Here is a 12,827-nt window from a genome sequence, read left to right on the forward strand (position 1 = left end):
GACGGGAAAACGAAGCTCGGCTACCTCCAGCATCCTCATGAGGATGTCCCGCCCGTTGCCGTTCTCCTGCTCGGACTTGGAGCGAATGCAATCCACCAGGTTGAGCAGAAGCTTGCAGGACATGGTCTGAATGTTACTCGGAAGTGACTCGTCGTCGATGTTCTTAGCAAACAGCTGCACGGCCAAGGACAGATCCGTCAGGGGCAGGTTCTGACGGACGTGGTGGACGAGGTCTGCAAGGGTGCTGTAGGCCAAAGGTCTGAAAACAAAAGTGATGATGATACAAGAATGAATTTTATTTGAGGAGATGTGAGAAAGGTGCCAAGTGATAAAAAGAGCGAGAAGGTGAACTAATGAGTGACAGTGATATTCCCGCCAGCTCTTACGCACTGCTAATTTGAAATGACAGATCACTGAAGTGGCGAGGGTGGGGTGGCAGGTCAAAGAGGGGCGGGAGGGGGTCGGCCCTCGGGAGCCGCGGGTGTACATGACAATCTGACAGACGGATCTCAGATGCGGTCAGAGCTCCGAGAGATGTGCCTCATTAAGATGCAAAGGACTCGGAGCTGTCAGAGCAATCGTCCACTAAACAAGGAGATGATTGTGATAGGTGGGGGGGGGGGGGGGGGAAACTTACCGAAGAGTTTCCCGGGCGGTGTAACCCGAGCCAATGAGGATAGATTCGTCAAAGAGTTTATCCATGCAAGGTATAAATTCTGCAACAACAAAAAAATTCTAATCGGCAACCCTTTCACCAAGTGACAAAAAATATCACATGCTTGTTTGTTTTTTGTAGGAACATACGGTTGCGTAGTTCGGTCGTGAGAATATGTTTGGCGGCGATGAGCAGCTCCTTGCGGAGGTGAGCCGTCTCCGAGGGGCAGTTGGTGAGCAGCTGGAGCATGCCCTTCACCATCTGCTGGGAATATTTCCCAACCAGCTCCTGAAGAGTTGGAAACACACATTTTAAAATGCGCGCGCTTCAAAATAAAAATAATATTTTTTTTACAACTGAATGAATATCAAACGAGTATACCTGGTAGATTCGAATGATGTAAGCCAAGAAGGAGAGCGTCTTGATCTGTGCGGCAATAAAATCTGCGTACAGCTCCTTGTTATAAAGCTTGTGTTGCCTGCAAAGAAAAAAACAAAAACACACAAGTCAATTCCTCCTCCTCAACATAATGCCTGCAGTAGGTGACAATTAATGGCGGGTAAAATGAGGATCTACATATGGGATTCAATTCTACATGCATGACTTATTCATTTGTGCGGCAGCTGTTACAGCGGCTCCCAAAGAAACTTTCTCCATACCTGCCACACATTCCCGAGGTTTGTTGTTCCTTAATTAACTCTGCTCCATTTCCCTTCCTATTCCCGACGTCTAATGCAACCCATCTTCTTACGTTCAAATTTCACCTCCCGCTAAGCCAATTTCTACTATTTTAACTTTCCTAAATGGAATGGAAACGGATTTAGCGACGCCATCAAAAAAAATAAAAAAATAAAAAAATAAACCTTCTGCCAGGCAGAAGCGATGAAGGGAGGAGGGGGAGGAGGGGTAACATTCTATTAAGTGTGCCGCAATCTCATTCAGAAGGCCATAAAATGAAAATTAATTTAGTTAGTGGGGGTGTTGGAATTTCTGTTTGGGCAAATGGATGTTACCTGGCTTGTGGAGACACCTGGAGCATGATGGTGCTCATGATGAGGGGCACAAACTCTGACACCACGTTGTGAATATTCAGCTTGTAGAGCTGTGAAGAAAAAAAAAAAGACTTGATCATAATACAGCCACACAATTACAGATAAGGTGATTTTATTCGAGGGATTAACATGCATTTGGGGAGGATATGAATATTTTCAATCCACTCACACCTCTCCCGACTCCAATTATCCCAAAAAACGCAAATGAGTCAATCAAGCTTCAATATCCTTGAATAAATAGCACTTTTTTTAATCTCCTGTTGAAGGAAAAAAAAAAAAAAAAAATATATATATATATATATATATATATATATATATATATATATATATATATATATATATATATATATATATATATATATATATACCCAAATTTTCATTTCACTCACCTGATACATCAGCACAACGATGAGTGGCAGTTCTGCAAGCACTTTGAGAGACAGCGATCCTCTTGGGATGATGGTGTGCTAGATTGAATCAAGTATCAACCAAATGTCAGCTTCAGAAATGAGGATTAATAACAATATCTAAATTACAAAAGGCTGCCGATGTGGAGCACTGCTGCCATCTAGCGCTTGGAAGTGGTAGTTCTAAACTACTCAACCGTGATGTCAAAGAATGAGCGTTGCGATTACCGTTCGCGTTTCACTGTCTTCTCTCTCGGGCGCCGTCTTCACTAACACGGAGGTGATCATCCCGACCATTTCCGGGGAAGGCACCGTGTTCTCAGCAATCACCTGAGGGTTCTCAAAGTACCGGGCCTAGTGGATGCAGCACAATATAATAAATGGTGGTGCGCTGTATCGATGGGAGTAATTAAAGCAAGCAAATACTTACGACGACTTTTGGGAGGTCTTTGTAAATCTGCTTCACAAAGTCCAAGAAGTGATGAATCTAAAAAGATATATATTTTTTTTTAATATATCAGTTTTTTGCTGCTGTATTTTTCACTGCAAAATTTGTTGTTGTTTTTTTTTTTTATTATTATTTTACTGTTACAAAGTTACAAAACTAAATAATCCCTCCAGAAATATCTATAAAAAATTGTGCTAAAAAAAACTCACCTCTTGTGAGATTGGAGGACGAAATTGTTTGTGCAGTTCGATTATAATGCGAAGGCATATCAGCACATTTTCCTCACTTTCAATCTAAAACAGAAAAAAGTGACAACATTCAGATTCAAGCTGATGTAAAACAAGAGCAAGCGTTATGTAATTTGTTTTATAACAAAGACACATGATGCGAACAGTTCCTAAAAGATTTAAAAGCACCCTTACTTCCAAGAAGCGAAACATAACGGACAGGATGTTCTTGGTGTGCGGTCGAAGGTGTTCGTTTGTGGGAATGCGGTGGATGATTTCCAGCACCAGCTTCCTTAATTGCTACAGCAACACAACAGTGTCACGTAACAAAATGCCAAACAGTGTTCCAGAAATGTCCATACCTGTGTTGGCTTTTCTTGTAGAAACTGCACCTCTCCATCCTGAAGAAAGGTGAGGAAGCGCGGGATGATGTGCTCCAGGAAGGTGGAGTACTGAGGCGAGGAGGTCACATTCTGAAATGGAAAAAAAAAACAACGTAGCAATATAATGGATTTAGAAAAAAATAATAATAATTCCCTGCCATGTGTCAAACTCACCTCAAAGTTCTCACTGACTTCCTGCATCATCTTGAGCTTGGTCTCATCAGCTGGAAGATTAGAAACAATACATCCAATTGGTTAACTACAATTTTATACGCCTTCCTTCCCCATAGAGGCTTAGCAGGGGCTCTCAGATCTTATCAGTTTAACTTTCATTGCCAGTTTGGTCAAAAAAAAAAAAAGGTACACACACTCTCTTTGCACACGCACTTTCGGACAAACACGCACACTCACATACATGTACCTTTAACTGGACTAAAGCGTATCGCTCTCATCATTGCCCATGCTAAACATGCGTGGCTTTGATCTCATATTAATTGCTAAGACCAATGAACGTACGTGTGTTTGTGTCAGTGAGCGCCGCCACAAACTGCAGGTACTTTTTCATCAGCGTGGTCTGGTCCACCACAGTGGGACTGGGAGCTGGCCCAAAGGCCATAGTGGCAGTTGGAACAGACAGTGAGACACCGAAAGGGAACGTGACAGACTAAAAGGTCTGCACGGACCTCAGCTTTTGTTCATGTTGTGTTGACCTGCATAAAGAAAAAAGAAAAGAAAAAAGGAGGGGTTAAAAGTACATAGTAGAAATCTAAACACACTGGTCTAGGAACCTTGCCAAAAAGATAAAACCCATCTTTCTTTTCTGTGAGGATTCCCCAAAATGAAAAAAGTTCAAGAAATCAATTAGTTTCGGAAATAACAGTAAGCGATTTTCCATTCAAAACACAGGCGCTTATTGATGACGTTTCACCGCGCGTCGGTTAGCATAATTCTGTCACACTCTAGTAGAATTTCTGAATTAAATACTTGCCATACCTACGTCAAAATTCGAATGTGCTTTCAGGGTAGGCGTTTAAGTATTTTTATTCCAATCACAAAGTCAATACTTATTGAACAACAGAAAAGAGCATTGCCCCCCAATTAGCTTGATGAAGAAAGAGCTCTTTGACGTTCTTAAACTGTTTAAGAGAAATATATATTTTACAACAAAGAGAGGAATCATATGCGTCTAAAACCTAAATCCCTACTGGTTGTAGAAGAAAAACAATTTCCCATAAAATTATCAAAAAAGAGGGAAAACATTATCTTACCTTGTCCGATTTAAAAAGAGCGAGTCTGCAGAAAGCACTGCGCTGCCTCTCTGAGCTCACTGAGCAGCATGGATGTAAATGATATCCCTCCGCACATCACGTTCAGAATACAGATATTTTACGTATATTGGCAACAACTTTATGGTTTATTTGTGATTTAAAAATACATTTTTACTATCTGTGTCCAGTTTTTTCAAACAATGTTCGAGGTATTCTATAATATATGATATTCTAGTGCAAGTGGAAGGATATAGTCCTACAGGCGGGTGGTATATGACCATCGTTTTCGATGGTTTTGTCGCGACTATATGGTGGCCGAAAAAGGACTTTAATTGTATAAGTGCGAAATCCTATTTCGCTTTAATGTTAATAAGTGTCTAAATGCGTAGCTACTACGGAACTATTACTAATTTTGAGTGCACGAAATGTTTCACTAAAATTTCACTCCCACCATATTAAATTTATTATCACGTTAAAAGTTATTTATACAGCATTATTTTCTGGGGTCAAATGCGTAAGGTAAATGATCCGAGTGAGCATAAAAGTCCTCCATATGCAATCCATATTTGCTCAAATATCGCAATTTTTAAAAAATTTGATGTAAATATCATGGTACAATATTACAAAAACGTGGTATTTTTATTTCTCCCACAAGATGGCAGTATACTAAAGGTCTCGTGCTTCCAAGCCTTTACTGACTCAAGGTAGCTTATACACAGAACAAACATAAAAGTACTCAATAAAATCATCTTGACTCATGCAACATTGGATTTTGCAAAGATGTATAGAGAGAAATAACAAAAAATAATCGTAACTTTTGTCTCATATGATCTGAAACCCAATTGTGTTCAGTATACCCAAAAAAAATGGAATTGACCTTGCTGTTGCTAATACTTTTGAAGGGGGCTCTATTTAGATTCACAATCGTATATAGCAAACGATAACTAAAAAGTATTTGACACCCACGCTCCACACTCTCCATTGGTATGAATGTGAATGTTTGTTTAATAACCAGCAGTGAAAAGCTGTTCAGCATCCAAATGCAAGTCATCTTCTTTATTCAGTTCATCTTTGAAACGATCTCCCTTTTAAAACCTGGACACCTAATGTTCTTGCTTTTCTGTTGTTATTTCAATGATTGATTCTGTTCTGTTCTCTTGGCCAGACTAATGGGGAAAAGGATCAAATTGCCTTTGTAATAGCAGTGTTGATTGATCATTAAATACATCATCCTATCAACCCCCCCCCCTCTTGTGTCGCTGGTGGGCTTTAATTAGCAGTTGTCTATCAGTTAACCCAATAACAAGAGTCTTCAGAACACAATATCCCTTTCGACAAATGTCACATAATGTTGATGATAATGCTGGCTTTTTCTTTCACGCAGTGTTCCCCAGGTAATAATTATCTGCTAAAAGAGATATGTGACAAGGTTATTGCAAGACTTGTTTGTTTCATTAAGGTTGTTTTTTGTTTTTTTTATTATAAAGGGGTAAAGAAAAAAAAAACACAGCGGCTCCCCATCTATAAAAGACCACTTATGTGTCCATTAGATGTGTTTTCTCATGCGGTGATACAGCCTGTTGACGACCTCTCGGTGCAGCTGGATCACACGTAGCGAGAAGTGCACTCTCCCGTAGACTGACAATACTCTGAAAACCTATTCATGCATCTAAAGCCTTGCTCTTCTTTCATGGTTTGCATAATGAACTGCTCCCTAGCTTACCTCTCCGAGCTCCTCCAGCCCTATAAGCACCTGCCGGGTGCCTCGAGGGCTAAACGGAGACTCGGAGGTCAGGATCGAGCCTTTGGACTTTGGATTGTTCCTGTTCTGCTACTGTATATTCATTTATGTTTCAATATCACTGTCTTTGTGGTTGTGCTGTTTTATTTGGAGGCCAAGTTCAATGCTCAGTATGTCTTCAGTGTGCTCACCGGGATTTATTGACCTTTCACGACATGGCAGTTAGCTGCTGCTAATTGTTTACGTATTGCATCCTCATTCTTGATATGCCTTTTGTGTGCATTTGCATATGCCATATGTATTTTAATCAGAATTTCTTAGCATATCTAATTTATATGGACAGAAACAAAATGGCTGATAACAAAATCTTGATTGAAATGAATGAATTAAATAAGGTTATTGTGTATCCCTCTTCCCTTGTTTTCCAATAGGCGCCTCGTCATTGCTTAATGAAGTGCTCCAACAGATAAATAAATGTGTCACCCAGCTGGCTGCTGACGTCATCCTACTACAGCCAATCGCAGACGTTCTGTAGACACCTTTTTTTTGATAATCCTCTTTCCCTAAAGATCATTGCCCCACACTCCGCGTCGTTTGCGCCAGGAATAATCCCGCAAACAAGCCCCATTAACCGGTCTTAAACAGACAACTCAGCCTTGAAGGGATTTTGGTTTGCGCTGTTTGATGGATCAATTTAGTTTAGTACCTTTGTAAAAATCCGACTTCCGTGCGTAAATTGCAACTGGCGTCTTTTACGCACAGATCGGATGGCTTCATAAAGTGTTTCCTTTTATTATTACTCGTATTTGAAGGCATCCTTTGCAGGTATGTTTTCACTTTTTTACAGTTTTGTTATGTTTTGCGCGCTGGGCTACCGGCAGCTTGCAGGCGGCCAACCGGACGACGGTAAGCGCTACATTTGCCGAGCAGTGCCCCTCGTCGGTGACACAAGCTGCCCGGTGACCATATTACCCGAAATCAATGCCGGTGGGCAGGAAGAAGAGCTCCGCAATACCGTCATGCAGCTTCGAGAGACTATTCTGCAGCAGAAAGAAACACTTTCCAAGCAAATCGGCACGATTAATGAACTAACCACCAAACTGTCCCTTTGCGCATCAACTACTGATGATAGAAAATACGAGAAGGGGGCTCAATGGGGAAAAGTGAAGCAAAACACAATGGGAGACGTCCCCAGAGATCCAAATGACACTGTGGAGAATCTCGGAAGAACAATGCAGGGGCTCAAGGACCGGCTGGAGAACCTGGAGGTAAGTTGCTGATGCGTAAAAGCTGCTACCCATCCGTGGTCACCTGTGCGTATTTCCTGCTCATCCATCTTTAGCAACAGCAAATGCGGGCCAACATATCCGGCACCTCGTTCCCCAGCGAGCTGCGTGATTTACTGCAGCGTCGCCTAATCGAGCTGGAAAAGCAGCTCCTGAGAAAAGTCAGTAACCTGGAGGAGGAGAAGAGCATGCTGTCCAATGCCACCGCAGCGTATCGGCTCAAGACGGAAAGTACGCTCAACGCGCTGGTGGAAAGAATAAGTGAGCTCGAGAAAGGTAATGTGACCTGAGCAAATGTGATGGATTTTTTTTTTTCCCTCATCAAATGTATATTTAAAAAAAAAAATGGTCAGGAGGAGAAGATTTCAAATCCCCCGAGCAGTTCAAGCTCTCCCTGCCGCAGCGTACAAACTACTTATATGGCCGCATCATCAAAAGTCTTCCGGAAATGTACGCATTCACACTCTGCATGTGGATCAAGTCCAGCGCCACTCCGGGTATCGGAACCCCCTTCTCCTACGGCGTGCCCGGACAAGCCAATGAGATTGTATTGATCGAATGGGGAAATAACCCAATCGAGTTGCTTATCAATGACAAGGTGAGTCATCAGGGCTTTTTGAAATACAAAAACCAGTCATTATCTAACGATCTTTGACCGTGAAGGTTGCACAGCTGCCTTTGGAAGTTCGTGATGGGAGGTGGCACCATATTTGCATCTCCTGGACCACCAGGGATGGTCAGTGGGAAGCTTATCAAGATGGAGAAAAGCAAGGAGCAGGAGATAACCTGGCAGCATGGCACCCTATTAAACCAGGAGGGGTTATCATCCTAGGTCAAGAGCAGGTACGACCCTGGAAATCAAATTTGTGATGACATCATCAATATCATTCGCCAGAAAGATACAAAGATGATCCTATCGTCCCCAGGATGTCGTAGGTGGCCGCTTTGATGCCGGTCAGGCCTTCGTGGGAGAACTGAGTCAAGTCAATATCTGGGACCGGGTTCTGAAGCCAGCCGAAATCCAGTCAATGGCCAACTGTACGTCATACTTGCCTGGTAACGTGATCTCGTGGCTGGCGAGCAATGTGGAGGTGTTTGGAAGGGGAGCCTTCAAGAGGCCCTTGGAGATGTGTCTGGAGCGTCTGCCTAATACCTAAACAATTAGCATCTGCCTTGTTTTTTGCTAATTAGCTGCTATTTCATCACATCTTATATGATGACTGTCAAAAAGTGATCCACATAGCGCTGAATGTGCAAATTAGGTTTCTATGTTTCTATTTTTTACTGCCTGGTGTCAATTACCGTCTCTCTATTATTACTTTGACACCTTGAGAGGCTTTGAGGTGACTCATTCTAGACTCAGAAGACCCGGAATGGCGTTTTACATGTGAGCTGCTGTTGCGTGCCGTTGGGGAGAAAGTAGGAGAGAAGATTAACTCCAAAGGTCTGGCTCATGTTATGTCTGTTGCTTAACAGGAAAATCGGCTTGGAGCCAAAATCAATCACATGTCGTATCCTGACATGTTCAATAGTCTTTGATTCATCACCGTGCTTTTTTTTTTTTTTTTTTTTTCCTCCTTGCCTTGTCCATATGAACAAAAAAAAACTGTTGGATGGTGTTTTGTATTGATGGCATGATTTTATTGGATTTTTTTTATTTATTTATTCTATTGTGTATAGATACAGTGGATTTTATTCATCATTGTCGGCACGGTTCTAACTGTGAATGTCTACTTTGTAATTTGTGGAATGTGTAGTGGTTTATATTGTGCTGCAATGCTTTTGTGTTTAAAATTATATTTGTGTGGCCTTGATAGGGATTGAAGTGCCAAAAAAATAAAAAGTGGTTTTATATGTCTGAAAATGCCATTAAATAAAAAGAGGTAATGCCTAAATGAACGTTTAAGCTTTTTTTTTTTTAATGTATCGGTGCTGATACATTAAACCGGAATACCTGTTAGCGGGAACTGTCAGGTACGATAAAGGATGTGGGTGTGACATAAGTAGTATAGCTGAGCGGGATATTTTGACTGAGCTGGCTTGGCTTCAGGACAACAGCGGCATTAGCAATGCTTAACAGAGCCAAAGGTCAACAGTGACACGTTTTAGCATTTACACATAAAAGAAATTGTTACAAATGTCCGATATTGATCAAATAAGAGCATAAGGTGAGGTCAAAGTTGAAGATCACCATAGCAACCGCAAGCTCCCTAACTGTGTCTGTGTCAGGACATATTCATTAGGGATGTCACTATTATTAATGAACAAGGATAAATTGTCATTAGAAAGAGGCTTGACTGACTCTGCCGTTTTTCATCACAGCTGGGGAAAAGTCCTCAAGTGACATAGTCACTTTATTATTAATAGCTTTTCTCTCCGTTTTTTTTTTTTTTTAACCAGGTTCACTGTATTTATAACGTGTCACCTGATGACACCAATGTAAAAGAAAAAAATATCCAAGCAATATTACTAGAAATATTTTTTTCATATTTTTTTTCTGTCAAGAAATTCACAAAAAGAAAGCACACATTAAAAATAAAATAAAAACATGCACTGTACTTCCCACTGAGCCTAAGCGAACACTGGGTGCAAAAAAATGACCTTTATGAACGTTAATAATTCATGATGGGTTTTGCTCCAGCGCTGTGGGTCATTAATTGATCGTTCCTCACAAGATGCAATACAAAGGTGCTTCCTGACCTACGAGCCTGGTGAACAAACGCGGCTAACTAAATGATTCATTCAAACAGCATGGCAGGAATACAATTGCTCCAGTTCAACTATATGTACACTGCTTTTTTTTCATTTTTTTTTCATAACGTACCAAATCTCCGGCAGGACTCATAAATATGATCGGTTAAGAGTAATAGGGTGTGTAATCCTGTACCCACAGAGGTTGTCTCTCTTCTCTCTGAACAGGAAACAGATTTAAAACAATTTGGCCATCAGCGTGGCCCTTCAAGAATAAAGCGTTGCTGGGTGTTGCCATCTGCAAAAGAATTGAAAGAAAAAAATTCAGTGTGTCAACGCTCACTCCTTCCTTTAATTCTCAGTGGTTTGTTCATAATTTGGGTCAAAATTATCCAGATTTTTTTTTGGGGGGTTATCCAAGATCACATTCCGGTAATTCGTTTTACTTGATCAAAAGCACCTTGGATCGGATCAGACAAATCCGGATCCAAACTTTTAAAAATGACTCAATCTGGATAATGGTACCTGAGCTTTGTTTTGATATCGAGGATGGCAGGCGATGACTGTGATGAAAGAGAAGGTTGCTACAAAAATAGCAGCGGAAGACAAGATGAAGAGGATGTTGGTGTTGTCTGGAATAAAAACGGTGGACAATTGCGGCACTCAAATATTTCCCACAAAGAATGCTATGCTAGGCTGGAGCATAATCGTAGCATGGCCACAAGAGCAAATCAATTAAGCGCAGCTACATTTGCACATTTCTTAGATTCGACTGGCCTCTTGCCACCTGTGGAACTAACGCTGAACAGCACATTGAAAGTTTCATGCGCCTCGTGAGACAGCAAAACATCTCCGGTTTCTCTGTGACTGCTTCAATAGAAGAAAAACTGATACAGAATATAATAATAATAATATAAAATAAAATAAAACAAAATAAAATATAATATAATATAATATAATATAATGTAATATAATATAATATAATATAATACAACGTAACGTAACGTAACGTAACATAACATAACATAACATAACATAACATAATACAATATAATATAATATAATAACAATAATAATAATAATAATGAGCGTTTTAGATTCCTCTTACTGTTTTTCCTGACAAAAAGATTGAAGGAGGTCTGTAGCTTGCTGATGTCATTTCGAACGCTGATGTCCAAGCAGTGAACCCCGGCCGTGGTGAAGGTGTGGTTGAGCCACAAGGTGTTCCCGTACAACATGGTCAGCGTGCAGCCCCCCGTCGTGTCGGGTACGCAGTTGGCCACAAAGCGCCAACACACCCACATGGGGGGACTGAATGACACAATGACCTCAGCTTCAAATCAAAAGTAGAAAACAAAATGTCACTTTTTACCTGCCATCCACGTGGAAAGCCAGCCCGGTGGTTTGAGACACCTCATAATCGATAGGTCCCGTCAACTTGATGCTTTTAATGGCATCTGTAAATCGATTTTCACACTTGTTAATCAAAAACAATCATCAGATATTTGAAATCTACCATCGGACATCAAACTACAAACCAAGCACTTGAATATCCTTGGAGTATACTCCGATTAATGGAGGTGTGTATTCAGTTATATTGACTCCGATTTTCAACCGGAGTGTGTAGTTTCCAGACAAGGCGTAATGGTAACGGACAACAGGCTCGGTCCCTTGGATTACCTCTCTGCATTTCCGGAAAAAAAAAGATCAGCACAAACAATTGGCAACATTTAAATTAGCAGGCTTCATACCCATTTCCTAAATCCCAAGTGTAGCTGAGGTTCGCCGTGCTGAAATTCTGTTGGGGATCAGAAAGTTGGAACATGGTCTCGGTGGGGATGTCTGAAGCCAGTTCTCCTTTGTCTCTCAGATAGGTGGCGTTGCCGTCCGTTTGGTAGAAAATCAACTTCCCGGCGATAGTTTCTGATTCAAGAAAGGTGACATGTCATCGCTGCATGCAAAGGAGTAGAAAGTCATGTTGGATTACCTAAATTTGTCAGAGGAGTGTCAGGCTCTGCCACACCCGGGAAAACCAGGATGAAAAGCAACACTAGTGTTCTGGAAATGTATCATCAAGTTAATGAACCATTCAAATGATAATAACTTTTTGAATAAAAGCATACCTGTCCATGTATTTGCTCTGCTGGTCCCCTCGAGGATGTAAATAAACAGGAAAATCCAGAGTATGAAAAGGAAGCAATGTGTGCAGAGGACTTTTGAGCTCCTCTCAGATTGCCATCATGTCAAGGCTTGAAATTGCCACCATGAAATGAAATCATGTGCCACTGAAAGAACAACCTACTTTTGAGCCTGGTCTTCTTTTCATTTCTATGGATGCTGACCATTGGCTCAAACCACCCCCTTAAATTTCTCTTTCATCCATTTGGGAAGTGAAAGAATTTATATTTATATTTGAACAAATTGAAAGAATTGAAAGAATTTTATTTTGTCATTCTTCTCAGCACTCTCTTAAGAGCCATGCTGAAACAAACTGAAAAAAAACATGTGGAATTAATGGTGGAAGCACGTTTTGCATTGTACTGTTGCCCTCTTGTGGTTCAAGTATGAAGCACATGCTTAAACCATTATAATGCAACATAATGAAATAAAGTAAAATAAATGAAAATAACGAATACAATTATAAAATAAATAATTATGAATATAATAAA

At 40.7% G+C, this 12,827-nt stretch overlaps 3 protein-coding genes across 4 annotated transcripts in view; 1 reads left to right on the forward strand and 2 right to left on the reverse strand.

Annotated features, from left to right (window-relative positions):
• Window positions 1-4,544, reverse strand: part of trrap (transformation/transcription domain-associated protein) — a 40,567-nt gene extending 36,023 nt beyond the window's left edge. The window contains exons 1-14 of one of the 2 annotated variants that reach the window (XM_085903369.1): window positions 4,441-4,544; window positions 3,689-3,882; window positions 3,347-3,396; window positions 3,152-3,262; window positions 2,985-3,089; window positions 2,772-2,855; window positions 2,545-2,601; window positions 2,343-2,468; window positions 2,097-2,174; window positions 1,669-1,757; window positions 1,037-1,133; window positions 805-943; window positions 638-716; window positions 25-259 (exon numbers count right to left, since the gene is read on the reverse strand). In XM_085903369.1, the coding sequence (XP_085759495.1) occupies window positions 25-259; window positions 638-716; window positions 805-943; window positions 1,037-1,133; window positions 1,669-1,757; window positions 2,097-2,174; window positions 2,343-2,468; window positions 2,545-2,601; window positions 2,772-2,855; window positions 2,985-3,089; window positions 3,152-3,262; window positions 3,347-3,396; window positions 3,689-3,788 (1,350 nt within the window). In that variant the 5' untranslated portion in view covers window positions 3,789-3,882; window positions 4,441-4,544. Of the gene's footprint in view, window positions 1-24; window positions 260-637; window positions 717-804; window positions 944-1,036; window positions 1,134-1,668; window positions 1,758-2,096; window positions 2,175-2,342; window positions 2,469-2,544; window positions 2,602-2,771; window positions 2,856-2,984; window positions 3,090-3,151; window positions 3,263-3,346; window positions 3,397-3,688; window positions 3,883-4,165; window positions 4,390-4,440 lie in introns of those variants that run through there. The other variant, XM_085903370.1, reaches the window with a different exon arrangement.
• A 2,335-nt stretch (window positions 4,545-6,879) lies between these two features.
• nptx2b (neuronal pentraxin IIb) lies at window positions 6,880-9,330 on the forward strand. The gene is made up of 5 exons (XM_085903905.1): window positions 6,880-7,449; window positions 7,524-7,743; window positions 7,821-8,065; window positions 8,131-8,310; window positions 8,394-9,330. Exons 1-5 carry the CDS (start codon window positions 7,009-7,011, stop codon window positions 8,622-8,624), a joined length of 1,317 nt encoding a protein of 438 aa, XP_085760031.1. The 5' UTR covers window positions 6,880-7,008; the 3' UTR covers window positions 8,625-9,330.
• A 935-nt stretch (window positions 9,331-10,265) lies between these two features.
• Window positions 10,266-12,218, reverse strand: tmem130 (transmembrane protein 130; the record flags this gene model as incomplete). The annotated part of the gene is made up of 7 exons (XM_085904521.1): window positions 10,266-10,456; window positions 10,684-10,790; window positions 11,267-11,469; window positions 11,531-11,615; window positions 11,697-11,842; window positions 11,910-12,081; window positions 12,146-12,218. Coding segments are annotated over 7 exons (918 nt in total), but the record flags the coding sequence as incomplete, so codon positions are not given.
• Window positions 12,219-12,827: the final 609 nt, after the last annotated feature.

This window comes from Syngnathus leptorhynchus, chromosome 22 (genome assembly GCF_054491065.1).
Source record: "Syngnathus leptorhynchus isolate UIUO chromosome 22, UIUO_Slep, whole genome shotgun sequence".
Classification (NCBI taxonomy): Eukaryota; Metazoa; Chordata; class Actinopteri; order Syngnathiformes; family Syngnathidae; genus Syngnathus; species Syngnathus leptorhynchus.